At 39.7% G+C, this 26974-nt stretch overlaps 2 protein-coding genes across 4 annotated transcripts in view; one reads left to right on the forward strand and one right to left on the reverse strand.

The window, feature by feature from the left end:
• LOC146695398 (cGMP-dependent protein kinase 1) overlaps window positions 1–26974 on the forward strand; it is a 119650-nt gene that overhangs the window by 49375 nt on the left and 43301 nt on the right. The window lies entirely within an intron of this gene.
• LOC146695401 (uncharacterized) lies at window positions 19117–25002 on the reverse strand. Of its 2 annotated transcripts, none has more exons than XM_085477532.1 (7): window positions 24905–25002; window positions 24590–24695; window positions 22830–22900; window positions 20766–22729; window positions 20309–20467; window positions 20174–20227; window positions 19117–19744 (listed from the first exon to the last, which is right to left on the reverse strand). In XM_085477532.1, exons 4-7 carry the CDS (start codon window positions 21961–21963, stop codon window positions 19497–19499), a joined length of 1659 nt encoding a protein of 552 aa, XP_085333658.1. In that variant the 5' UTR covers window positions 21964–22729; window positions 22830–22900; window positions 24590–24695; window positions 24905–25002; the 3' UTR covers window positions 19117–19496. The 2 variants fall into 2 exon arrangements, with proteins under 2 accessions (XP_085333658.1, XP_085333657.1); XM_085477531.1 differs by having other exon boundaries at window positions 20174–20230.

A 26974-nucleotide genomic window follows, 5' to 3' on the forward strand; every position in this document is an offset into this window, starting at 1 on the left:
TGGTGTGGAACTGGTTTAGCTTTCGTCCGTCAGATACACAACAAAGCACTATTTTTGGTAGCGCATGCTAGCGGGCCATCGTTATTACCGTGTTTATTGGAAAATATGGCACACTTAAAATCAATCCTTTGATTTTTCTGAAAATCGACAGTGCCCCTTATAATCCCGTGTGCCTTATGTATGAATTCTGGTTATGTTTTCTGACCTTGAAATGATTTTATGTGGTACACAGCGCTCGAAAATCTGTCAAATGTTTTAGTACGACTTTGCTAAGCTACGAACCTGCACCGCTTGATGGATTGTCAGAGCATTACGGCTACCATAGTCAGGAGCCTCGCGGAGTGATATGTACTGTGCTTCAGCATAGTATTACAGTATTGTGTGTGTGTATATGTCATGGTCCGTGATTTTCCCGGGTCGCCTTTTGTTGTTATAATAAAGTGTCATTTTCTGCTAACACTTGAGTCTGCGTTTGGATCCTTTTGTGCGCGCGCACCGCGGCGCATGACAGTATAACCTCTTTTTACGTTTTGTGGATATTATACATGGTTATGCTGAGGATATGTCGGCCAATTTCCGCTGGAAACGCGTTGTGGTTAAACTGTCAGCAAGGAATTTGCATTTGCACTGTTAAATCTTTATATAACTTTAATGCACATAAAAAACTGTTTAAGTGAAAATACGTTGATGGTTTTTTTTTTGCACTAATAAAGTTGTGGAGTTGTAAAGTATTTTGTCTAGTGTCAATTATATCGTCAGTTATATCGTTATCGCAAATTTTCAAATGTATATCGTGATAAATATTTTTGGTCATATTGCCCTGCTCTACTTTCGGCAAGCTCTTGCAACTGTTGTATAAGGATCGAATGGCCCGTAGCAATGGGCCAAACACCCGATTGGGGCCCGGAGCACCTCCTACAGGACACTCCGAGGGATACGGTCAAATGCCTTCTCCAATTCCACAAAACACATGTGGACTGTTGAGCAAACTCCCATACACCCTCAAGTATCCTTGAGAGGGTAAAGAGCTGGTCCAGTATTTCATGACCAGGACAAAATCTGCATTGTTCCTCCTTTATCTGAGGTTCGACTAACGGACGAACTGTCTTTTCCAACACCTTGGCATAGACTTTCCCAGTGAGGCTGAACTAAATAAATTTAAAGACTAAATATATAGGCCTCATGTTTGCCATCAAGCGGGTAACTGTACACAGCAAATTCAAAAGTGTTAAATTTTTTGGTGTTAATAGTCTCCTTGCAAAAGTAGAGTTAATTTTACTCTAAGTAGAGTCACATTCTTTTAATGTAACTCTGAGGTGTAAAATGATAGTAGTTAAAATCGAGTGTTAAAAATGAGTGTTTCTCTGTCAAATCTGGAGGTGTTAAAATGGAAACATTAACTCTTGACCTCTTAACTCTGAACTCCTACAGGGGCTATGACACCAACAGAGTAAATTCACAGACTCCGCCCCCAGCACGGCTCCAATCGAAGCTGAAGTGAAGCCGTTTCAGAACATTTTGCTCTACATATTTGAGTTGTTTGCCATGCTTGGTAAGTCATTTTTTCAAAGATTGTTTCAATTGTTATTAGCTTTTACTTCTGTGGCTCTTTGGAGTTGAGACAAAGCTATGTGAAAGGCATTAGCCATGTTGCTCGCTGATAGCATAATATTCTGTTTTAGCTAGCTGAAAGGTATTGTTTGCGGGCAAATACCACAGCCTTGAAAAAAAGCTTGCATGTGAATTTTCAGTCAAATCTTTGGTCAAATACACCTAAAACAATGTCTAGAATGTGAAATGTTGGTATAATGAAAACGATCGCCCATAAAAAAAAAAAAAAACGAGCAAACAGCAGTAGCAGACGTCCTGACTGGATTCTACGTTAGCATATTCCCTCCAGAGTTTTGTGCACACGGTTTAGGTAAAAATTAAAAAGGTTGAGGTTTTACATTTAGCTCAGTATTACCTGTTGCCTGTGTCCTTGTCTTTTGGGAAAATACTTTACACAAGTAATGGCTCAAAGAGGATTCCTTTTTTTTTTTACTGTGCTGCAATTGTTTACTGGATTATTTGTGCCATTAATTAGTCTCAACTAATTTTTATTCGATCTCCGCACAGGATATGCTTGTGAAGATGGAATATGGGGGAGAGCAGAAGTGCGTTGAAGTTCCACAAAGTGATGAATGAAGGACATGCATATTGTATTGAAGAAATAAGTGTTGAGAATGCTGTTATTTGCATTTACCATGTCAGACCTTTTGATAAACAAAATTCTAATGAAAGTGAGAACATGTATACTGTTACGTCTTTCAGAAAATGTTTTGAAATTGTGGTGCACAGTTCAGAATAAATGTTTTTCAAAAACCATTGCATCTTTTTAGTAAATGTTTATTTCCAAAAGAAATTTCTAGAAGTTCAGAACAGTAAAATTCCCGCTTTTTAGAATGAATTAGAAGATAACTCTTACGTAGTTAAACTAAAATACTCTTTGAGAGTTAATATATAAACTCTTAACACCAAGTGTTAAATTATCAACTCCAGACAGATTTGGTGTTTAACACTAAATCAGAGTTAACGTACCAACTCTCCAAAAAGAGTTAAATTAACACTCTCTGGTGTGGACCCATATAGACACTTTAATAGTGTTGAAATCAAATCCGACAGTGTTAATTTGGACATGCTGGATTTGCTGTGTACCCCAGTGGATACTTTCACAGTTACAAGACAGTACTTTAATGTTTAAACTAATGCTTAGAAAATTTAAAAACAAACAGAGTAATGTGACTGTATATATATCCACAATAACAGAGTAACTAGCAGTACTGGTGTGCGGATCGATATTGAAATATTGATTCTTCCGATACCAGTAATTTATGTTCTAGAATTGACTCTCATATTAAAATATAGATATTTTAGTACTTTGGGGTAAATTTGTAGTTTTTCATTAACAGAAACACCGTGGAAAGAAACTATATCATTCGGATCGTCTAAATTGGAAGGAACTACTTCCTCTTACGCCTTTCACATTCATATGCGAAATATAAATGTATAAATGTGTCGCAGCCCCTGGCATGCGCACTCACAACAATGGCTGAGTGTGAACGGAGTCATGTGAGTCATATGACCGTTTTTTTTTAATTTCTACATGATAATTCTACATTATTAAGCAATATGAACAAGTAGTCTGATGTCCTGTAATCATTATGAAGCTATATTATTACGATTACATAATACAATTATATACAAATACAATGAAACATTAAGTTTTTGTACAGAGTATCGCTATCGGATCAATATCGTCAATACCACTCTGAATTTTACTTGGTATCGGATCGGAAAGGAAATCAGTGGTGTCGCACATCACTAACTAGCAGCCATGATAAAGTGTCAGAGCTTTGGCCCGATACATCTACATGGTGAACTACATATTAAAATAGGCGTGCAAAAAGTTAAAAATAGACATTCATAAGAAAGAGGATACACTTTTGAAATACTCAGCTGCTACCGCTTCAAGTGCTTGTAGTTTAAGCTCTAATTTGAAACAGAGCATGGACATCAGTAACTCCGGGCAGAGTTGTAGCCTGACATTTTTTATAGAGGTGACCAGGCTGAGACATCACTACCTTCAGGGATGACACATGAAATGGATGTGTTGTTATTTTTTTTTTTCTTTCTGTCTGACAAACCCCTCTAGGTAAAATTGCTGTCTTTTGGTGACTCAATCCTGTCGTTTCAATTGAATTAAACAGCAAGGAGCTTTATATTGTAAGTTAAAGAGCTGCAATATTAGAGCGAAAACCCCAACGATAAGACAATCCCTTATGAGCAAGCACTTAGCTAAACTGTCTTTGAAGAGGAAGAGACCTTAGTTATTATGTGCTTATGTAGGCGTGACTGACATTTAATGTACTGATGTTGGCTATAGTTATTTAAATACTATATTAAGTGCTGTTAAAATGTGCCCAAGCAGGGGCAGATCCAAAAGGGGGGCACAGGGGGGTATCAACCCTATAGAAATATAATTGTCCCTCCTGCCCACCAGGCAGAGTACCTTTAGACTTAAAACCTGAGTATTTTATTCTGGTTTAATTTATTCATACTTTAAGTATTCCAACGTTATTCCTTTGCTCATCTATATTTTACAAACACCATTACAAGAAAATCCAGCCACTTTAAAATAAGACTGCTTATTATCATTTCAAAAGAACACATAATGAAGACTTATACTGAAAGGCTCATCTGAAGCAGCTGTGGCATTAGAGTAAAAGGATTAATAACCACTGATGCACTCTGCCTTTCTAATGTATAAATGTATTACATGCATATGTGTAGATTATATGCCGGGCTTTAGATATTCATCTCAAAGTGACATTTCTTTTCACTTAATCTTCATTAGCTGATTTTTTCCTCTTCCCGGCTAATGTGGATATGAAAAAATAAAAATAAAAGCACAAATCATAATATGATAAAAGATTTTCATTCCTCATGAATGACAGCCAAGCCTGAATCTGTCCTTTAAGATTAAAGGCTCAGTTTTCACATGTCTGTGTGTTGGGTTTGTGGGTCTTTGATTGTTTTTTCTCACCAATAACTTCTGAATGTAGAACTCCAGTGATCTTACTGCTAGGTGTTTAAGCCTGTTTACATGTCCTTGATCATTTTATTTTTCAGCAACAAGTGGATGAATTATACTCTGTGGGGTTCATCTCTGTGTGCAGACCTTCTGAAAGCCACTTTAAACACATAAAAAAGCACAGAGTTGCCTAACAGTGTACTCAGTGGTGTTCAAATTCTAGTGTGCATTTTGACAGGTGCTGTGTTAGAGGTCAAACTGTCTGCACACAATACAGACAAAACAAGACAGTCAGCAGGGGATTAATAATTAGCGATTTTTGTACCCGTTTTATGTGTAGTGCTAAAAACAGCACATGATAATGGAATTACATATAAAATATTAGGGGGCAATTTTCTAGAGACTTCTGAGAATCTTGTGAAAGAGTGATAGCTTAGCTGTATAACAGCCCTTCCTTCCGCCTCGAGTGAGCAAACAGTTGTCCTTCTAATCAGTCTGCATGTGAGTGTGTGTGTTTATTAGACTGTGCCTGCACAGTCTCAGGAATCACCCTCTCCAAGGTGAGTGATTCTTGTTTTGGCAGAATGAGATAGCTTACAGTGTGTGAGTATTTTGACTTCTTCTGTAATTGTTTCCTGTGTTTTTCGTCTCATATTTCCACACCATTTCTTTTTGTGCACCACAGAGAAATACCAACAATGCTTTCGCTGCATTTAAACATTTCCCACATGGCACGGAATATTAAGCGTGACATCACTTGTTTTCATTTCGTCTTTATTCAGTGTGTTTTCGTTGTGATTAAAATCAACTGGAGGCAGGATTTAAAAGCACCAGTGCAACAGAAATCGTTACTGGTGTGCATTTTGAGAGCAAGAGTGAGAGTGCTTTCATGTATGGTAATTTTTCTATAAGTCCTGTTTAATTCTAAAACACTGACACAGCTGTGATCAGTCGACTCGGCAAGTATGTTTGCATGCTAATACAAAGATTATGTTGGACCAAGTGTTAGCGTTGGCTTTTCAATAATTCTTACAAATGTTAACAGCATTAGCCATATTTGGCATCTAAGTGAATAGCTTTGTCTTTCTGGGGATATATTACAAGCATAGTCATTAGTTTTTAGAAGTAGTAGCACATAGCTTCTCTCTTATTCCCTTTCCCAAATGTTTATAAGGCAGATGTAAGTGCTACTCTGTTCTCCGTAGTGAGTTAGACAGGTTTCGATGCAGGACAAACTATAACCTCATTCATCTGTGCGGATGTTTAGACACAGCTAGCTGTTATAGTCTTTGCTATCGAGGCTGCCTATTTTTAGTAGTTGCTTGTATCTAGTAACCAGTGAGGTTATGATTCTGTTGTGTGAGATAAAGAAACACAGTTAACTGAGAGGGCTAAGTGTTTGGTTTTTTTTCTCTTAAAATGTTTGTCTTATGTAGCCATGATTTTAAATTTGACATATCATTATGGTTTAAATATAATTTCCAAATATGATAATAGATTAGTTGCAATAAAGCTCAGAAGATGCAAGAAGCAGAGGAAGTGAACGTGGATGAGTTTAAATACCTGGGTCAAAACATCCAAAGCAACAGTGTGCAAGAGAGGTGAAGAAGAGAGTGCGGGCAGGGTGGAGATGAGTGTCGGGGGCGGTTTGTGACAGAAGGGTCACAGCGTGAGTGAAAAGGAAGATGTTGGTGAGACCTGCCTATGATGTGTGGTTTGGGGAGGTTGGCAATAACAAAAAGGCAGGAGGCAGAGCTGAAGTTTCTTTGATTTTCATTGGGATGGACAAAATTACACATGAGTGTGGCATCAGAGGGACCACTCAGGTTGAGGAGTTTGGAGCCAGAATTAAAAAGACACAAGATTGAGATGGTTTGGATGTTGAAGGAGGGATAGTGGATATATTTGTTAAAGGAAGTTGAAGATGGAGCTGCCAGGCAGGAGGAAATGATGAAGACGTTAATGGGGTTTGTGGATTTATTGCAGGAGGACAGGCATCCTCTGCATGTTTATGTGGTGGCACGCATTAGGAAACTAAACATGAAGCTTTAATCACTTCCAGCTTCACACTTTTATCCGTGGCCTCTGCTTCAACAACTTTTCATGATAAAAGTTTGAAATAATCCTTTCTCTTATGCTGGGCCTTGGTGCAACCCCTCCATTTATCCACTGTCTGAAACAAGCTGTTTTAGCTTCTCCCCCTTTAAGGACACATTTCCCTTTGAGGCAACTTTCTGAAATTGAAGGTTTGAACAGCATGTGGGATGGGTTGCATTGCTCATAGCCATAGCTGGTTCATATGTGCATCAAACAGAACTGAGAGTAGAAAAAAAATTTGGAAGAGAGTGTTTAAAGTGTTTAGTATAAAAATTCAGCTTTTGGCTCCCAGGGATTGAGCATATATAAGCTGACCTCAGTATTTCGGGCTTTGGTTATGTTTAATATAAGCACACACAATATATACACTACACCTCAGCAAGGTTAGGCGATGTTGAGACGCATAATGTGCAGAGGTCACCGACTTTCTGCAGAGTCAATTGCTACAGACCTCCAAACTTCATGTGGCCTTCAGATTTGCTCAAGAACAGTTCATATAGAGCTTTATGGAATAGGTTTCCATGGCTGAGCCGCTGTATCCAAGCCTTACATCATCAAGTGCAATGCAGAGCGTAAAGCATGCCGCCACTGGACTCTGGAGCAGACGTGATGGCAACCTGATGGAGAAGTCGACACTGTGACAAGTGTAAAGTTTGGTGGAGGTAGGGTTATAGTGTAAGCTTGTTCTTTAGGACTTGGGCAGGGCCCTTAGTTGCAGTGAAAGGAACTCTTAGTGCTTCAGCATACCAAGACATTTTGGACAATTTCATGCTCCTAACTTTGTGGGAACAGTTTGGGGATGGCCCCTTCCTGTTCCAGCATGACTCTGCACTGCTGCACAAAGCAATGTCCATAAAGACATGGATGAACGAATTTGGTGTGGGAAAAATTGACTGGCCTGCACAGTCCTGGCCTCAACCTGAGAAAATAACTTTGGGATGAGTTAGAGTGGAAACTGCAAGCCAGGCCTTTTCATCCAACATCAGTGTTTGACCTCACAAATGCACTTGTAGAAGAACACTGAAAAACCCCATAGACACACTCCTAAACCCTGTGGAAAGCCTTCGCAGAAGAGTTGAAGCTGTTTTAACTACAAAGGGTCAGCCAACATCTTATTAAACCCTATGACTTAAGAACGCAGTGTCAGTCAAGTTCAAAAGACGATTGAATACTTTTGGCAATATAATGTATTTGACGGAACATGAGGATACTGTTGAATTAGTTAAATATGACCTGTTATCTTGTTTTGAAGAGGCTCTTGGGATTTTTTTAAAAATAGATTGTGATGTAAAGTTTGTTAAAATATGTTGCTCCACATTGTTTTCTGAGGCAGAGTGTCGCTTTGAGGTTATGTATCCTATAGTGCACCGAAATATGGGGTAAAATATGGACCTGGTCCACTGCCAAGTTATTTCACACTTTAGTATTTGAAATTGGAAAGTGAGGAGAGACACACATTTGCTGAAGATGCTACACGCTGCGTTGAATACAGAGGTGACCTCAGAGAGCAATAGAAGTATGTTTATATGCATTCAATCTATAACATGAAGAATTGCTACACCTCTTAAGAGGAACAACAAACGGGGAGGGTGTTGAGCCTGAGCACCATCATTAGGCATGGCTGGAAAGAGAAGGATGGATAACAAGGGTCCTTTGAATCACGACAGCAAGTGAGCACGTTCTTAACAAGGAACGCAGAAGTGCCATCTATTGTGCTGCTGTTTTTCCTGTCTTCTGTGCTTCAGAGTACTAATTAAAGGTGCATCCATTGACAAAGGCATATAAATCAAAATAAAAACGTGAAATGTAAAAAGAAATGGTAAATGACCGGTATAATTTATGCAGGCATGTGGAAAGCAATTAGACAGGCAGAAAAACGTAACACAAATAATTGTGACTGGCAATTAATAATGAAATGAAAGGGGGTAAGACTGACATGTTCATAATAACGTCAAGCAAATAATTTTTTCTGTAAAAGTTAAGGCGCTATCATCTCATGGCAATGTATGCAGGCCACACTGTGCTGGGATAAAGCATTTCATTGGATAAATGAAAGAAAAGGAAGAAATGGGGACACTGAGAAGAAGATGGAAAGAATGGCTTTGGCAGATAAAATTCCTGTGGGACTGTGTGGGGAAAAATCTTCTCTGTTTCCATGGCTGCCATGGTAACACTGTTGCCAGAGTGCAGCAAGAAACGTGATGGTGAAATGGTGAGGCTGGCTGGGAAGTCCCCGCCTACCTGTTTGAGATCACAGTTGCTGCGATGGGCGCTGTGTGCAGTTTTACCCTGACGTCTGTATCCAAAACTTGACAGCGTGACTTCTTTCAGTTGAATGAAGCCCTCTGAATTTTGACGGACAGTGTGTTAATGGACGCCCGGAGTTTGTGGTTGTTTTTATGTGTGTTTTGATTATGGGCCCCTGCTGGTGTTGTTTTCCTGACTCTCTGTTGGAGCGCAGGTGTGAGCCCGGAGCTAGATGCTCTTCTTGGGTTCTAGATGGCTTAAAAGGTTAAAACGCCCAGAGAGGAAACCTCAGACAGCAGCATTTAGTCAGAAAGAAAACAGCTCTGCAGGTGTGACTTCAGACAGCTGCTTTTCTTGAACATTTTTATCCTAATAGTCTCCTGTGACATTATAGGCAGGCGGCGTCAGTGTTGCTTCCAGGGAATTTTGGCTGATTGAGGACAGCTTCTACTTGTTTTGCGTTATCCAGGTCACATTTGCATCACTTCTCTTTATTATACAAAGAACTAATTTGATTTACCAAATTAGTTATTTGCTGCTGAAGTTGTATGACAGTGTAAGTTCTAAAAATGGCATTTTGAAAAGTTTCTTCAGATGGATTATCAGCACAGAAAATCACAGCACAGATCAGATTTATAAGCTGCTGCTTTTATTTCTCTGCACAAAACTTAGGGAAACCTAAAAGCTAATTGTTCTCAGAGCAAACCAAAGCATATGACTCATGCCCTTGCTTATGTTATGGTCTAAGTAGTTCTATGAGCATGTTGTCTATGGAAAATAAATTTTAAAAGAAAATAATAAATGCGGTCTACAAAATAAAAGCCGACCAGTGTGGAGCAAAAATTCTGCTTTTAAAGGTGATTTATGCAGAGAGGGAAAAACATTTTGGAAATGACAAAGTGAATGACCTAAATTTGAATATATGTATCTGCCCAGATTAAACACAACCATCAAAAAGAGAGGATGCATCTGTTGCCCCCGTGTGCTGCCAACCTGTGGAGTTAAGCTATATGGGTTTCCCCTGGGTGATGCATTATCCTCCCACAGTCCAAAGACTAACTGATGATTCTTAATTGGGTGTAGGTGTGTTTCTCTCTGTGTTAACCCTGTGATGGACTGCCAGCTTGTCTGCGATGTTCCCCACCTATCGCCCTCTGGGCTTACACGGGCTGTTTCCGCCCCATGATAGCAGTAAAAAAAAATGGATGGACAGTAAAAACATTATTAGGCATTTTTGAATTATTGAACCAAAGTTGAAGTTCTTTATCTATGCATGAAAATTAGTCTCTGGTTGGAAGATATTCAAAAATTTGTAGAAGAGGTAGAAGATGAGAATTAAATATTAAACTGAAAAGTATGTACCGTTTACATTTTTAAAAACAATTCATAGGTTATAATGACAAATGGAAGAAGGGTGAGCGGAGGTTTGTAGCAAATGTACTTGTCAATCATAGAGCCAAACAAATAATAATAGTAATAATAATAAAGGACATGAAGACTATACATTTCTTCACCCATAAGCTTAATTTGCTCATTAGATTTTATTCCATGTAAACAGGCATAGCCAACATGTCTTCTCCAGCAAGCTTCAATCAATTTATATTTTAAGGAATTTTATATCTTTTCTAATTAGGCAAATGATTATGTATGTTATGTAATGATTAACATTTAGTTGGAAATTTGGCTCATTTGGCCCAAATATATTTCATGTGAAAAGTGCTGCTAATAATCCATCCATACATACATCCATCCATTCTTTACTACTACAGATATCTATCTCTCTATAACAGAGCTTACTGGGTTTTTTTTTTTCAATGGCAGGTAAACAAGTGCATTTAAAGAGGGCGATTAATCAGAAATACAACAAAACAGTGTAAGAACTAAAGCTGCCCTGGCTGCTACTAGCATCGCAATAAACCTAACCAGAGGGATAATACATCTTATGAGTTTACCAGTATGTTTGAAATAGCAGCGCAAATGGAGTGTGCAAAGGACTGAGGGCAAGATAATTACACACACAGAGTTGTAGAGAGTAAAGCTGTCATTTAAATGTTTAGATGTTATAACAGTTAAAACAACGATAATTGTTTTTGTTTTTTTCAGATAGGCTGCCCAAACAGAGAAAGACATTTATAATCTTAAGGCAGCTCATTAGTTTGGCTAATGTTTGTATGATTATACTTTTCCCCCTATAATGAACAACTTCTTCAGAGATTTTACAGGACGTGAGCAGGACTCCTGCAGAGTAAAGACTCTGCTTATCAAAATAATTGCAGTTTCATCCAGAAAAAAAAGGAGGACGAATGGTTTCACAAATACACAAGGCAGACTGCGCACACACTTTCTGCCATTCAGGCAGTCTCTCACACACAAACACATACAAGTACTCATCACAACATTCAGTCAAAGAAGGAGGGGTGGGTTTTGAGAGGGGTGGGGGGATTATCACTTGGTATTTTTTTCGATTGATATTTTTGGGTGCAGGGAGTCGATGTTCCTGCCTCAGTGGGATGCAAAACATCAGGCTCGACTGACAGAAAGCCTTATGAATTCCTTGTTGTTGTCAGAGCTAATGTAATAATTTTTGTGTACATTCTAAAATTGTAACTCATTCAGTGGGAAATTATACTGTGTTGTAAAATGACTAAAATAGTTATTGTTATGTCTTTCTCTCAGGATATTTTGCTGCCTGGAAAAAAAAATGATATTCCATTGTGCAGTTCAGAGAACTAGCTATATAGAGAAAAGTGTCTGATACAACCTGGACAACTGCCTAAAAATAACTTGCTGATGAATAGCAAACACACTTCATTTCCTCCATTTGATTTTCTGCAGCGGGGCCGACTGAAATTTATCAGGTTATTCAAACTGATTTCCTCTGCGGCGAATAATTTATGGTTGATTGTCTGTAATGACGAAGGCAACAAACAATTAAAATTTATATCGCGAACGAACGAAAAAGCAATTTACACAGAAAAGGTTGTTTCCTTTTATCGGAGTTCAGAGTGAGGGAATGAAAATAAATATGTATGCAGTGACATCTGCAACTTATGTAACAGCACTTGTGTCATCATGAGAAATCTGTGTAGAAAAGAGGCGATGAAGTTATTTTAAAGAATGTGTATGAGACAGCAGACAGATCTTAAATTTGATGGGGTTTTTCATCTCTTATGTGAGATACTTCATTTTTGCATTTTCTGAAGGCACTGCTTCCTCCTCACTGCAGGCTTAAGGTTACTGCATGTTTGTTCGGCCTCCACCGTGCACACCTGCCACCAGTGATGTTTGTCAGCACAGCTCAAGCATATGACTCATATCATCACTTTCATCCCATAGTAAGCTCCTCTAAAATCCTCTCACTTTGTCTAGTATATGCAGGTAGCCCTTTAAGTAGTTCCAGCATCTCTGTGATGATCTGACTTCCATCCGTCAATCCATTGCCAGTCCATTGCAAGGCTTATACAGAGAGACAGACAACCATTCACATTCACTTTCACCAATTTACGGTGACCAGTTAAACTCACTTGCATGTCTGTGGACTGTGGTTCTGTAGTCAGAGAGAAAGTTTCTTCATTAACTTGTTAAATATTTAGAAAATTCAAAAGTCAACCATAAGGAAAGACACAAATTCAGGTATAGCTACTAGCAGTTATGTTCCAAAGCCTTCAGTGATCCCTGACCTTTTCCTTATTACAAACATTTATGCATTAATGGAAATATTATCTTGACAGCTTTGGAAGTTGTTCTGCCTTTGTTTCTGACGAGGAAGTAGTAACCTTTTCTCTCAACTTTTTATCTAGAGCTATCGCGTGGTTAAGGTTTATATTGGCCAATACTATGCTCTATTACCAAATACCCTCAAAATCAGTGAAACATTATAGCTGCTAGATGGGCAGAACAAAATGCCAAGTGCTCACAGAGCTCTTGGAACAAATATAGACTTCTTTTCCTCTGATTAATCTAAACATGGTTTGGAAATAGTAAGGAATGACAGTGTCATCCGTCATGACTGACTGTCCACATATACAGCACAGCCCATCTAGAAGCTGTAATACGTCTTTCAAAGAGTATGATGAGGTGATGAGATCACAGGCTTCCAGTTTAAGATGTCAAAGTTTTTAGTGTATGTACCAGAAGGTTTACTGCTTCGCTTCAGGCACAAATACCAGGAAGCCTGCAAAAAGAGAGACAACTTTAAAATGATATAACAGAATACTTAAAGTGAAGAAACGCCAGTCATTTTAATTTAAATGATAAACAAACGTGATCAGTTGTGCCTGAGGATTAAAGCTTGGAGGTGAGGTTTGTTATGAAGATGAAGTGGTAAATGTTTTCTCTGTAAAACAGAGAAAGATAAAGTCACGCTTTTAAGAATACTCCTCTTCAATATCATGACTCCCACATGTTTAGGTGCCAGACGTACTTTTTATCTTAATAAAAGACAGAGATAGCAGAAAATAAATGTATCGTTCTTTTAAAAAGAACAAAAAAAAAAAAAAAGATTTGCTCTCCTCTGGTTTCTATACAGCATGGGGTGAGTGAACATTGTGGGTGGATGGCAGGTGGAATGAGCTCAATATTTCTCAAGCAGCTGCTGCTCCAAGTCTATAGACTCCCACATGACGCGACTATTGGCAGAATTGGCAGCTGGAGGTCGCCAAGCCAGTCAGTTTTCTGTGTTGAGATTCATTGAAAACACAGTGTCAGCCTGCAGTACAGACACACAGTACTCCTGCTTCTCCTGCACTGCTGTGTTCCTTTATGCCACTGTAGTGATAACTAGGATTTTAACCATAATTATGAGTAGAATTCCTCTAATATTTTCTTATTCCCTAGGCTCAGTGACATTGTCTGGCATAAATGACCTGTCCTGTTTTCTCACGCTCTAAAGAGCTCATCTAGATGTAATCAGACTCGGCTGATGTTATTAATGACTTGGGGGGGAAAGAGATTACACTCTTCCACCCTGAAGCCTTAACAGCATTACTCTCATAAGACTTGTAGGAAGACATAAGCAGTAGACCTTACGTCATGTTGGGATTTTAACTGTGCCTGTGACTACGTGTGAGTCAGTGAAAAGAAAATCATTAATCTGCATGTTTGGGTACGCAAAGACAGGGAGTTAAGGAGAAAATGTCAATGACAGAAGCATTTTTAGAGTCATGGTGAAAACCAATTCGATTGCCCTCAAACCCAAACATTACCACAGCATTCCTGCGTGGAAATTCTTATGGTGGGTGCTCTCGCTAATTAGTTTAGAGACACCGCTTATTCTCTCAGAGCGGTATAACCCCAGGTTGATTATCTACAAGTGCTAAAATGACACATCGCAGGCGAGCACGCCCTAATATCCCACATGGAAGCAAAACCATATTATGATTATTATCTCCCAGGTTTTCCAACACAGTTTCTTTGCAGTGTGACAATAAATTGATTATAGGTATGGTAGCGATGTGAAACTGCAAGAAGGACAAGCAAACAAATCTGTGTCTGTGTATACATGAGCGTTGTGTCAAAATACACATCATCATCATCTGTCCTGATCTTAATATGGCTAGAAAGTGTAGATTATAAATGCAGATTTAACACAAAAAAGAAAGAAATAGAAAGACAGAAAGAGAAAGAAAGAAAGAAAGCTAATTTTAGCTCTTTTTCTGTCCAGTGCTGTTTACATGGCCCTTTACATTGAGCAGTGCTTTCTGCAGATATATTTCCTGTCACACTTCACTGCTTGAAACTCTGGTCTAATCTTTAAGTACCACTTTCTTATAGTCCTGAGGTGCTTTTGGACAGGAATGTGGATTTTCTGCAGTGCCAATAGCTAATGCTTTATACTTGATACTAAAACAATTCAAGACTACATTCACAGAAATGGAGAGTTCTGATTTTCCCAAACCCTAGACTGTCTGGCTATGGATTGGTCAGATTCATGACCAGATTTCTCATCATATGTTTATGTATAATTTAATGAGGCAAAAAAAAAAAAAAGATTACCCAAACAAACACACATGGAGCATTTGCATAATGCCCCAGGCTGAAATTCAGTTACATTGAATTATGGCTATGCCAAGTGAATGAGTCTCTCCGCTGCTTATGTGCTTTCTCTTCTATCTTACTGGCGGTATCCATACATGTGTTGTTTCTCAGAGTTTTCAAGCACAGATCCACCTTTTTGGGATTATGCATGCCAGAGGAGGTAGTTAGCCAGTTTTGCAAATCTTCACAATCAAAACTGTTCATCTGTTATCACAAATAATTGAAGGGTGTGGGATTACAATCACTCCATCAAAGAACAGGAAGGAAAGGAGGAGCATGATCGGATGATAACGTCCTCAGCTGTGGGCCAGGAGGGGCGTAAATGGTCATCCTTTATTCTGAGGTCGGATTGCATTCAGCTTAGAAGAGCTTTGAAGGGCAAAGGGAGATATGTGTTCAGCAATATTCAACAGTATGTTATACTGAGGTTAGCAGTTTAGTTTAATAATAAAAAATATAGAATCTAAAATCTTTTAATTCAAAAAATTATCAATACATACAAAAGCCAGCTACTGTATAATTTTAGATACAGTGCAACACAAATCAGCTGTATATTACATATATGTGATCTGCACCAGCAAATATGTCTTTTTCCCCCCTGTGTAAACCCACACACTGGCAGATTGCAGGTTTGTGCATGTTGAGAGGCCACTTCCACAGTGTTGACAGGACTCAGTTTTTCACAAAAGCAGCAATTTTACCACACTTGATCCCCACATCCGCATATCCTGGAAACTGTGCCTCCACTGTCTGCATGACAGCATGTGTGCTCTGGGTGTCAATTGACACACATGAAATAGTCCACAAACACCGCCTTTGTGGTGTATTGAAGACAATGTTTTCAGTGCTTTTTTTTTGGATGCTTAGACACCATATTTTAAACTTCTCAGAACTATATCCACTGCAAACTAGAAGAGAACAGACGGGGATTTCACAGATGTTGATATAATCCAAGACTATGATCACAATAAGTGGGCCAGATGACATAACAGCAATGCATTGACTGTAGCAACAGGCTTTTATGATGTACAGTCTAAATTTACCTATAGGCAGTCATTTTTGTCAGATCAGAGAACTGAATTGAATTCAGCTGTCCACCTCTTGAATAAACACTGCTGAAGCCATGGTGAGCTGCGGCTAAACTCCTCTAAACAATTCCCAGATATCATCCTTGCATGTCTCCAGTACAGCCTGGGGAGCTTTGTGCATCCAGAAAGCGGTGAAGCTAATGGTCGACAACCCATGAGCATTAAGACATTCATCTTCACCCTGAGTACAGGATAACTAGCTCCCTCAGTCTCACCGCAATTTAGCCAAGCCTTCAAATAATAAGTTTACCTACTGCAGTCTGCTGCGGGCCTCTTACATATCTTATTTCCCAGTGCCCTATACTCCCACTTACTGCAAAACCACTCTATTGCACAGTGGGCAATGATTTCAGACTTCCCACTCTTGCTGCTGCTTATGGGTCAGATTAGAAGGCTATTCTAATAATTTCTCTTTTGACCTATTTCCATATGCCAGATTTGACCCATTTGCGGTCTGCTTTGGAGGCATTTGTCCCCACCTCATGAGCACATTACCATCTGGATAAGACACAGTTTCTTCCAAATATGGTTAAAATGTTATATAGTGACACCTTTCTTCTTACAAGAAGAATCGCAGTGCTGTGAAAAAATTCTGTTTATATTTTGCCATCAAGGATTAAATCCACGATGCCAAAAATTTATCGAAGTGTACGTGTTTATGTGAGTGTGTTTGCATCTATGTGAACAGTACTGCATTTGTGTATGTGTATTAATAAATAGACATACCTGTGTGTTTCTTTGAGTATATACATCTTAGGTTTAATCTGTTCTTGCACAGTATGGTTACATAATTATAGACATGTGTTTCTATATATATATTTTTATTTCACGCTGTGTGTTTAGGAGGGTTCTACTTGTAGAAACAGTTTCTAAGTCTCGAAGTAAAACAGTGTCAGGCTCTGTAATGAGGGCACCTCTCCTGTGGTTTGGCCCGATTTTAAATGGCTGCTAAACTCCTGGTTTGCAGATTGGTGGTGAATGTGAGAGTTTATACATTTGTGTATATATGGTAAATAATAAATGGACAGATACTTACATATTGACTTGCCTCTCTAGCAGAGCAGTCAAATCACTTTCCATTACACAACTTGGTCGCCCGTTGGCACACAAATGAAGACAGGCTTTTTATTCTATGCCTTTGAGAGCTTTGTGTAACATTCACACTCTGATCTGATGGATGGATCAGGGACGACCTGGGGTTCAGCATCTTGCCGAAGGACATTTTGAAATGCAGACTGGATGGGCCAGGGATCAAACTAGTGACCTCTCAATTGGTGTCTAATGTTAATGAGAGAAATTAAGGTGTGAGGAGCAGTCAACTCTCTCTCTCTCTCTCTCTCTCTCTCACACACACACGCACACACACACACACAATCGTGTTTTAATTTCTTAGTAGAGACATCTAATCGACATAATGCTTTCCCAAGCTGCTTCCCCTCAAAAATAAAAATGAATGCCTGATGCTAACCCTTGGCCTAAACCTAACCATAACCTAATTGTAAGTCTGACACTAAAACCCCACTGTGAGTCCCACAAATGCCTTCAAACTCATGGGGAGAGGCATTTTGTCCCCATAACGCTGTTGGTCCCCACAAGTACACACACACACACACACACACACACACACACACACATACGGGTCTATGTGGTATGGCGGGACTATACTACGTCAATCCGCCCGGTGGTGGTTTAAGTGGACTACCCTTTTGAAAGGACTTAGAGCCAAGGGAGCGAGGTTAAAGTGTTCGAAAAAATCTGAAAAAAATTTGGGTCACTTCTAGGGCTGGGTATCGTCACTGATTTCTAGAATCGATTCAATTCCGATTCACAAGGTCCCAAATCGATTCGATCCACGATTCGATTTAATTCGATTCGATTCGATTTAAATCTGGGAAATTTTGACAGTCAGAAGTATAATTCAGATCAGAACATTTACATATTTTTGTATCTATAAAAAGGAAGCTGACACTCGCAAGACTTTATCCAAGGTGTGAGCATCACAGCAGATGCCTTTGTGTCAAAGTAGCTGAAGATAAAACACAGAAAAACATGTAGGTGATTTTCCTGGCCTGGGATTTTATAAAAATATTCTGCAGTACATCAAAAACGAAAGAAAACCATTAATTAATGAACATTACCTCTGACGTTACAGCGGTTTTATTAGACACACGGCTAAGCATTTTGCATTTTGAATAATATTAAAAAGTTTAAATTTGTTCAGTATTGAACAGCAGAAATGAGGTTTTCTTTTCGGAAGAATGTAAAAGGGAAAAAAACAGCGGCCGACAGCGCTGTAAACAACAGTAGACTTGTGCGTAACAAGCAAGCGAATAATGAAGAAAGCGAAACTGTTCGAGAGAGAGAGAGAGGGGGGGGGAGGGAGAGGGGGAGAGAGAGAGAGCTGCGCATCGCAATTGAAGCAAAACAGTAAAAGAGTGAATTCATGACGATGTTTATGTGAAGCGTTTGGATCTTCTTTTGCTGCTGGTTCGGTCAATATTGTTTGGAGAGAGATCAAACTAACAGCCTTAGAATCAGCGCATAAAGGGCGTGAACACAAAGCGCGGACCCGGATCAGCGAGCTGTCGGCTTTCAGCCCCGACTGTGAGAAAGGCGACATCTAACTGATTCTGATCCGCGGGTTGCGCTGTGTGTTTAAGTCTATGTGCAGAATCCCTGTACCTGCTCTCATTTACTGTTTGGTGGTTCTTGAAATTTTGTGAGATGTCACCAGAGATTCTGGCATTTCGGACAAAATAAATTTATATTAAAAAATCGATTCAGGATTTTAATGAATCGATTTTACGTTATCCAAGCCAGAATCGATTTTAATCGATGAATCGATTATAAAAACCCACCCCTAGTCACTTCAGACCTCATACACTCCCTATAGAAGTCTAGATACACTGATACACACCAACCAGACTCTATTGTGTTTTCTGGAGACATTGTCCACTTGACAACAATGTGTTTTATGAGGTCCAAAAAAAACAATATTGGGTCTTTAAAGGGACAATGATGTAATATGTAAATAGCTCATCATTACCATGAATACACATCTGACAGGACACAGGATTACTGGAACATCATTTTATTAGTGTTCTTGGATCTGAACATTAATTTTAACCATAAATAAAAAAAGAAATCTATGGACAAAAATGCCCACGCTTCCCACAGAAATATAAAAATATAGAAAACAGAAAAATTAAAAACATTTAAAATGAATTTTAATAGTTTAAAGGTAAATATTAAGGGGAGAAAATATGCATTTATAATTTTTTATTTTAAATATAACCCGTCAAAAAAAACCCTAAATAAATTAAATGTAAAAATTATGAAATACAAACTACTTCTGTATTTAACAAGAACTTTTTTTTCTTTAAACAGAACATCAGTGTTAACAACAATTGGCAATCTGACCAAGATGTAAAACCACAGCTCTCTAAACAGTTATTTTAGTTCATTTTTTTCTGCCTTTTTGCAGTTAATCCTCTGTTTCTTACAAAATCTCTTATGTTTTGAACTGTTCTTCCTGCCAACACCGGATCTTCTACCAATTTGCAATGACTGCATTCATTTTTGGTGGCTAGTTTCCCTTCGTTTATGTGGTCTTTAAAATGCCTCATCACTGCAGCAACCTCAGCCTTGGACCACATGTTTTTGGGAGCTCTTCGGGAATTGTGGGATTGAGCAGCATTTTTCTCTGGAAGATATATAAAGTAGTAGTAGTTAAAACAAACAAAAAACCAAACAAAAAAAACAAAAAACATTTGGTGGTTAAAAGAATGGATGCTACCCTGTACTAACTTCTGAAATGTGTTGCTACCATCAATATCAAAACGAGCTAAAATTCTCTTTGAAAATTTATCAAATTTCTAAAATGAGACATTTAGTGTTCCGCTGTGAATAAAAGACTGAATAAAAAGTTGAATAAAAGTCTCTTGATGCATGCTCAATCATCCAGGTAAGTAAATCCCAAAACGTTGATTCTGTTAATCTGGACGTAGCGTTTTCAGTGGGAGAAACATTTTGTCACTCATCCAAGTGACTTTTTGCCACCACTCTGCAGTTTGCCATATGTTGCAAAGTGATGAAACAATAATAAGCTTAGAGAACCAACTGCACCCCTTACCTTCAGAGGGAGCAGCAGTCTCACTTGCTGCAGGCATTGTGAGTGGTCCTTCATCTGCTGATTACACAATTTGATTAAGTTTTAATATTTGTAACAAACATTTTATCCACAGAAACCAAGCTAGTGGTAACTTACCACAATCTACAGTGTCTTGGAGCTGCGCTGTGTTTGTGGAATCAGCTACTGCATGTACAGGCTCACTGGTGCCACACGCCAACATTGTGAGTGCTGTGTCATCATCATCTGATTCACTCTCACTGTCCTTTGTTTCAGCATCACTTAATGCAATTTCATCTGAGAAATTGTGGGAAAACCCCCCCAAAAAACCAAACACAAACCCCCCAAAAACCTCACATTAACAACGAGATATGACAAAATACAGAACAAATACTGGAAATTATAGTACATAGTTTTACTATTTAAGGCCACCACTCTGCAGTTTGCCAAATGTTGCAAAGTGATGAAACAATAGACTTCAAGAACCTTAAATCATGGACATTTAACAGAATGGTCTGTGCTTTTAGGTTTTAATTCGGTTGATAAAGCATAATATTCAACTACTGCCCTAATATTTGCTCCTTTCAATACAAACCTTCTATTTTGATCTCATCCAGTGATTTCCCCTGGATCTGGGAAAGTTGTCCTTTTTCCAGTGTTAAAAGCAGTTTGGAAATCTTGGCCAGCTGTGTTGTGGGAACTGGTAATCTGTAGAATTCGCGGTGAACGCGGATATCATGACCCAGGAAATCTGCAACCTGATCAAGTTCGTTGTTTTTCAAATTAAGGACTTGTGAGAGTGTGGCAACATGTTTTCTGAGCTGTGTCGATCTTAGATACTCAGGCTGCTTTGCTCCACACTGGTGTGCATGAACACGCAAGGAGTCCATTCCTCTGTAATGACTCATTGATCGGGGTCTTGCAAAGAGGTAGATATTAGTGGCACAAATACCACAGTCAGGCCTCCTACTAACCAGTAGTGACAGAGCATCCAGCATGCTTGGTGTTAGCAGAACTGGAACATTTCTGTCCCTTTTTCCCATTATTTCTATTCTACAGAAATAGTTACAGAGTCTCTGTTCCATTTCTGAGAGCCCCATGGCAACATCTGTGTGGAGTGCTGTTTTGTCTCTTTCAAGAAAACTTTTGAGGCGCATCTTTGAAACCTCTCCAGAACGTCTTCGGTTGAACACAATGATTTGTGAGAGTGTAACTTGTGCAAGTTGGGCATAATTCTGAGCTGTGGCTTCGTTCTCCAAGCTGCAAAAGGCACTTTCTGCAGATTTTTGAAGGTAGTGATGGAGAATCCGAACATCTTCTGTAAAGGGCAATGTTGATGGCTTGTTAAACTTTGCCTCACTCAATGTGTTCAAGGCACGGTGAGACACCATCTCAGACCATTTGGAGACATACAACTTCTTGAACGCATCAGTGGACTTGATTAGGGCTTCATCCTCTGTCATGAGGGCACGACAATGGATAATGTCAGACATTTTATGCAGTGTATGTCCCAGTTTCAGCGCAAGGCTTGGAGTTTTGTATGACAGTGTCTCTTCATCAAAACCTGAAACTTTCTTTACTGCTTGCACAACTCTGGAAATTAGCAGGCTTAATAGCTTCTTCCATGTTATGCACTGAGAATTCTGTGCGCAGACACAACAACAAACGTCCCGCTTCACGAAGCTTCTGTCGTATATAATCATACTTTGTAGGGTCTTGTCCATGTTTATTGTAGAGGGACTGGGCAAACTGAATAACAGTAAAGTCATTTCGCACAGCTGAGGCAATCTCATCTTGTTTCATAACAGCAAGAACCTTCCAGACTCCACTTGACACCTGCGGATAACACTGAGACTCCAGAGTTAAAGCCAGGCCGAGTACTTTGGTTCTTCCAGGTTCTTTATCCGTGTCATCTTTTGGTTTGTTAGGACATCTGCGGACATGTCTCCAAAGATCCTTGCGAACATACATCCCTTGACAATAAAAGCAATGAGCAAACTTTCCCTCTACTGCTTTAATCTTGGGTCTTCTCTTCACTTTCAGTGGTCCCACTCCACCATGCAAAACTGCAGCATTATGCTTAAAATTTCCCTTATTTCTCAATTTCTCTAACAGACTTTTACGCTCGTTTGAGTCTCTAGGCAGGGAAAATGCATGCACAACATCAGGAGCCGTTTTGTGCGTTTTCAGGTGGCGGGAAATTTTAGCTTGTGGTTTGCCACAAAAATAGCAGTAATTTCTTTTACTTAAAGTCATTTTTTCTGATTCAGTTTCGCAAAGCTCACTTTTATCTTGTGGCTTGTCCTTTGTCAAGTTGTGGATTAAATTCGTTGAATCTGATTGTTCATGCGCTTTGGAGATGTCATCTTGGCATAGCAGACCTTTTGATGTGCTTGGCAATAATGAGATGTCTTCATCTGAATCTTCATCATATGACTCTGAATCTGGCACATATTCTTCTTCTGATATGCTGTGGTTGCCATCATCATCGCTTGATATTTGATCCAGAACTGAATGTGGCAATCCATCCTCCCCTGAATATTCAGAAATTTCTTCTTTCTGGAATGTAAGAACAAAAGTTTTTTTAATTGATCAATACTTTAGACAGGTAAAAAATAAACTGAAAAAAAGTCAAGCCAAATATGAATGGGATACACACCTGTGTTGACTGGTGGCAATTCTGATTTGCCAATTTTGCAAGGCAAGATTTGTGCCAGACCCCTAAACAAACTGAAACACATTTTGATAGACTTAATTTAGCTTTGCAGTTCTATTTAAGTGAAGTAGTTTTTTGTCAAAGCATTGCAGTAATGTCAAATGCTGAAAAAACAAAAAAAAACAAAACTGTTCACATTAAGGATATTTTAATGACTACACATACACTGCTAATCCCCCTCCCCCCCCCAAAAAAGGACATCCCAGATGTGAATGAAGGAATTATTCTTATTAAATACTTTGTTCTTTAGGTAGTTGAGTGGCATGAAAGTGTGTAGTTGAATGTGTGTGGCCTCCAGATGCCTGTACGACTTCCCTACAATGCCTGGGCATGCTCGGGATGAGGTGGCGGATGGTCTCCTGAAGGATCTCCTCCAAGACCTGGACTAAAGCATCTGCCAACCCCTGGACAGTTTGTGGTGGATGGAGTGAGACATGATGTCCCAGATGTGCTCAATTGGATTCAGGTCTGGGGAACAGGCGGGCCAGTCCATAGCATCAATGCCTTTGTCATGGAGGAACTGCTGACATACTCCAGCCACATGAGGCCCAGTGTCGTCTCGCATTAGGTGGACCCCAGGGCCAAATGCACCAGCATGTGGTCTCACAAAGGGTCCGAGGACCTCATCTTGTTACCCAATGACAGTCAGGCTCTCTGGCAGGCACAGAAATGCCACCCCTCACCATTACTGACCCACTGCCAATATGATCATGCTGGAGGATGTTGCAGGCAGCAGAACATTCCCCACGGCATCTCCAGACTGTCACGTGCTCAGTTTGAACCTCCTTTCAGCTGTGAGGAGCATAGGGTGCCCGTGCTGAAGTTGCCAAACTTTGTGTTTTCTGGCAAATGCCAAACATCCTGCATGGTGTTGGACTGCAAGCTCAATCCCCACCTGTGGATGCTGGACCCTCAAGTCACCCTCATGAAGTCAGTTTCTGACCATTTGAGCAGACAGATGCACATTTGTGGCCTGTTTGAGGTCATTTTGCAGGGCTCCTCTTGTTCCTCCTTGCACAAAGGTGGAGGTAGCGGTCCTGCTGCTGGGTTGTTGCCCTCCTATGGCCTACTCCACATCCAGGTAGCACCTCCATGCTCTGGACACTACACTAACAGACACAGCAAACCTTCTTGCCACAGCTCACATTGATGTGCTACGCTAGATGAGCTGCACTACCTGAGCCCCTTGTGTGGGTTGTAGACTGTCTCATGCTACCACTAAAATGAAATCACCGCCAGCATTCAAAAGTGACCATAACATCAGCCAGAAAGCATAGGTGCTGAGAAGTGGTCTGTTGTCACCACCTGCAGAACCAGTCCTTTATTATGGTGAATTGACTATAATTTCCACTTGTTGTCTACTCTATTTGCAAAACAGCATGTGAAACTGGTTGTCAGTGTTACTTCCTAAGTGAACAGTTTGATTTCACAGAAGTGTGACTGACTTGGAGTAACATCGCATTGTTTAAGTGTTCCCTTTATTATTTTGAGCAGTTTATGTTATGGAATGGGGAATTGAGGACAATCCCAAGTATACCATTTTTACAAGGTCCTGCACCAATGAGGTAATACTGCATTTCTTTAATTAGACGTGACCACCCATTAATTAAAAAGGGAGCAGTGTTCATTTCAGCACGTCTTAACTTGTTGAACTCTATTAATGCTTTTTACTATACACTGTACCTATTCACTAAATGTCTCACCTTTGCACTTAAAGCCAAGCCACTTGAGGGAGGAAACCGGTCCCACACACTGAATGCACTTGTCCAAAGATGATATTGTTGTGCACACCAGACGATGATTGTGACACTGTTAGCAAAATATTGCAACATTTATTTGTTTTGGACAGTTGGAAAGGTGTGTTTTCAATTCAGTTGCAGATATCAACTAATAAACTTCGTCCATGTAAATCACATCACACCCAGGTGACTGCCAAACACACACACACACAGCATCCATAAAGAATGATGATAGATTAAATTATTAGTTCATTAAGTGGTACACTGGATTATATTTACCCTTTCAGGCTCTGGATGTTTCAGGTCCAGATCATTGTTTGGAAAGCTGTTTGGTTGTGGCTTTAGGCAGCTCACAGTCTTCTGAATCTGGCTGGTCTCAGTCTTCGTGTGTAACAGATAGAGAATGAAGACAAAAGAACAGTAATCTGACAGTTACTAAAAATGCATCACTCAAGAGGATGAATAGACCATTTCACTATCGGCAAATAGCGTAAGGTACACATCGTGCATGAGAAACATTCATTAAAATCTGTCCTAGGTCAATGTTACCTCTTCAAAATCTTGCACTGAAGAAGAATGCATGGCTTCTGAGCCTTGCTGAGGCATTTCTTCATCAAGATCCTGCAACAAAGAAAAGATGGCACAAAGATTAGACCAAGTGCTCTTCTTGCAACTGTACTGGGCAGTCCTGTGCTTCTGTCTTTAATTTGCATGTGTGTGTGTGTGTGTGTGTGTGGGGGGGGGGGGGGGGGGGCTTTCCACTCAAGAAATGTTTTCTTCTGAAAAAAATACTGGCTACAATAATTAACAACTGATTCCTTTGCAATCATCCATCCTCTTCCACTTATCCTTATCAGGATTGTGGGGTAGCAGTTTTGGGGCCTATACCAGCTACCATAGGGCAGTACAACCTGGACAGATCGCCAGTCTAACATGGAAGGACAAGCATTTGCATTCACACCAAAGGGCAGTTTTGAATCACCAGTTAACCTAACCCCATAAGCTACATCTTTGGACTGTGGGAAGAAGCCAGAGTACACAGCCAGAGAGAGCCCATGCATTACAGCAGTAAAAAGTGCCTAAAACAAGTTAAGAAGTTGTATAGTACTATCTATCTTAATGTTCAAGCCTGAGTTTCAAAAAATTTCAACATAGAAACAAAGCACATGCAGTCAGCTCTGCATGCTGTAGGTCAAACTGTCAAGACATACGAGAAGACCCCTCCTAAAACCAGAGTGATGTCACCATGAAGCAAACTTTGACGGAGTCCCCCAATAACAGTGTGGTCCTCCTAAGTCACATTTGGGTGGTTAACACACACACACACACACACTCAGATGTTATCCAGACTTGCACTTTGAAACAATGAAAAGGACCTACAAGCCACGGTCCATGTAAATCACATCACACCCAGGTGACTGCCAAACACAAACACACACACAGCATCCATAAAGAATGATGATAGATTAAATTATTAGTTCATTAAGTGGTACACTGGATTATATTTACCCTTTCAGGCTCTGGATGTTTCAGGTCCAGATCATTGTTTGGAAAGCTGTTTGGTTGCGGCTTTAGGCAGCTCACAGTCTTCTGAATCTGGCTGGTCTCAGTCTTCGTGTGTAACAGATAGAGAATGAAGACAAAAGAACAGTAATCTGACAGTTACTAAAAATGCATCACTCAAGAGGATGAATAGACCATTTCACTATCGGCAAATAGCGTAAGGTACACATCGTGCATGAGAAACATTCATTAAAATCTGTCCTAGGTCAATGTTACCTCTTCAAAATCTTGCACTGAAGAAGAATGCATGGCTTCTGAGCCTTGCTGAGGCATTTCTTCATCAAGATCCTGCAACAAAGAAAAGATGGCACAAAGATTAGACCAAGTGCTCTTCTTGCAACTGTACTGGGCAGTCCTGTGCTTCTGTCTTTAATTTGCATGTGTGTGTGTGTGTGTGTGTGTGTGGGGGGGGGGGGGGGGGGGGGGCTTTCCACTCAAGAAATGTTTTCTTCTGAAAAAAATACTGGCTACAATAATTAACAACTGATTCCTTTGCAATCATCCATCCTCTTCCACTTATCCTTATCAGGATTGTGGGGTAGCAGTTTTGGGGCCTATACCAGCTACCATAGGGCAGTACAACCTGGACAGATCGCCAGTCTAACATGGAAGGACAAGCATTTGCATTCACACCAAAGGGCAGTTTTGAATCACCAGTTAACCTAACCCCATAAGCTACATCTTTGGACTGTGGGAAGAAGCCAGAGTACACAGCCAGAGAGAGCCCATGCATTACAGCAGTAAAAAGTGCCTAAAACAAGTTAAGAAGTTGTATAGTACTATCTA

Source organism: Copadichromis virginalis, linkage group LG13 (assembly GCF_057382275.1).
Source record: "Copadichromis virginalis isolate Kocher_CV1m ecotype Utaka linkage group LG13, C_Virginalis_male_GT1.1, whole genome shotgun sequence".
In the NCBI taxonomy this organism is placed as follows: domain Eukaryota; kingdom Metazoa; phylum Chordata; class Actinopteri; order Cichliformes; family Cichlidae; genus Copadichromis; species Copadichromis virginalis.

What these genes read in the sequence shown, in the direction of transcription:
- LOC146695401 (XM_085477531.1), bottom strand. Translation starts at nt 21,963, where the DNA reads ATGAGATTGCCTCAGCTGTGCGAAATGACTTTACTGTTATTCAGTTTG. An exon ending in GGATGAGATCAAAATAGAAG is followed by an intron (nt 20,468 to 20,765) that starts GTTTGTATTGAA and finishes ACAATTTCTCAG; the next exon opens with ATGAAATTGCATTAAGTGAT. An exon ending in CCAAGACACTGTAGATTGTG is followed by an intron (nt 20,231 to 20,308) that starts GTAAGTTACCAC and finishes TTGTGTAATCAG; the next exon opens with CAGATGAAGGACCACTCACA.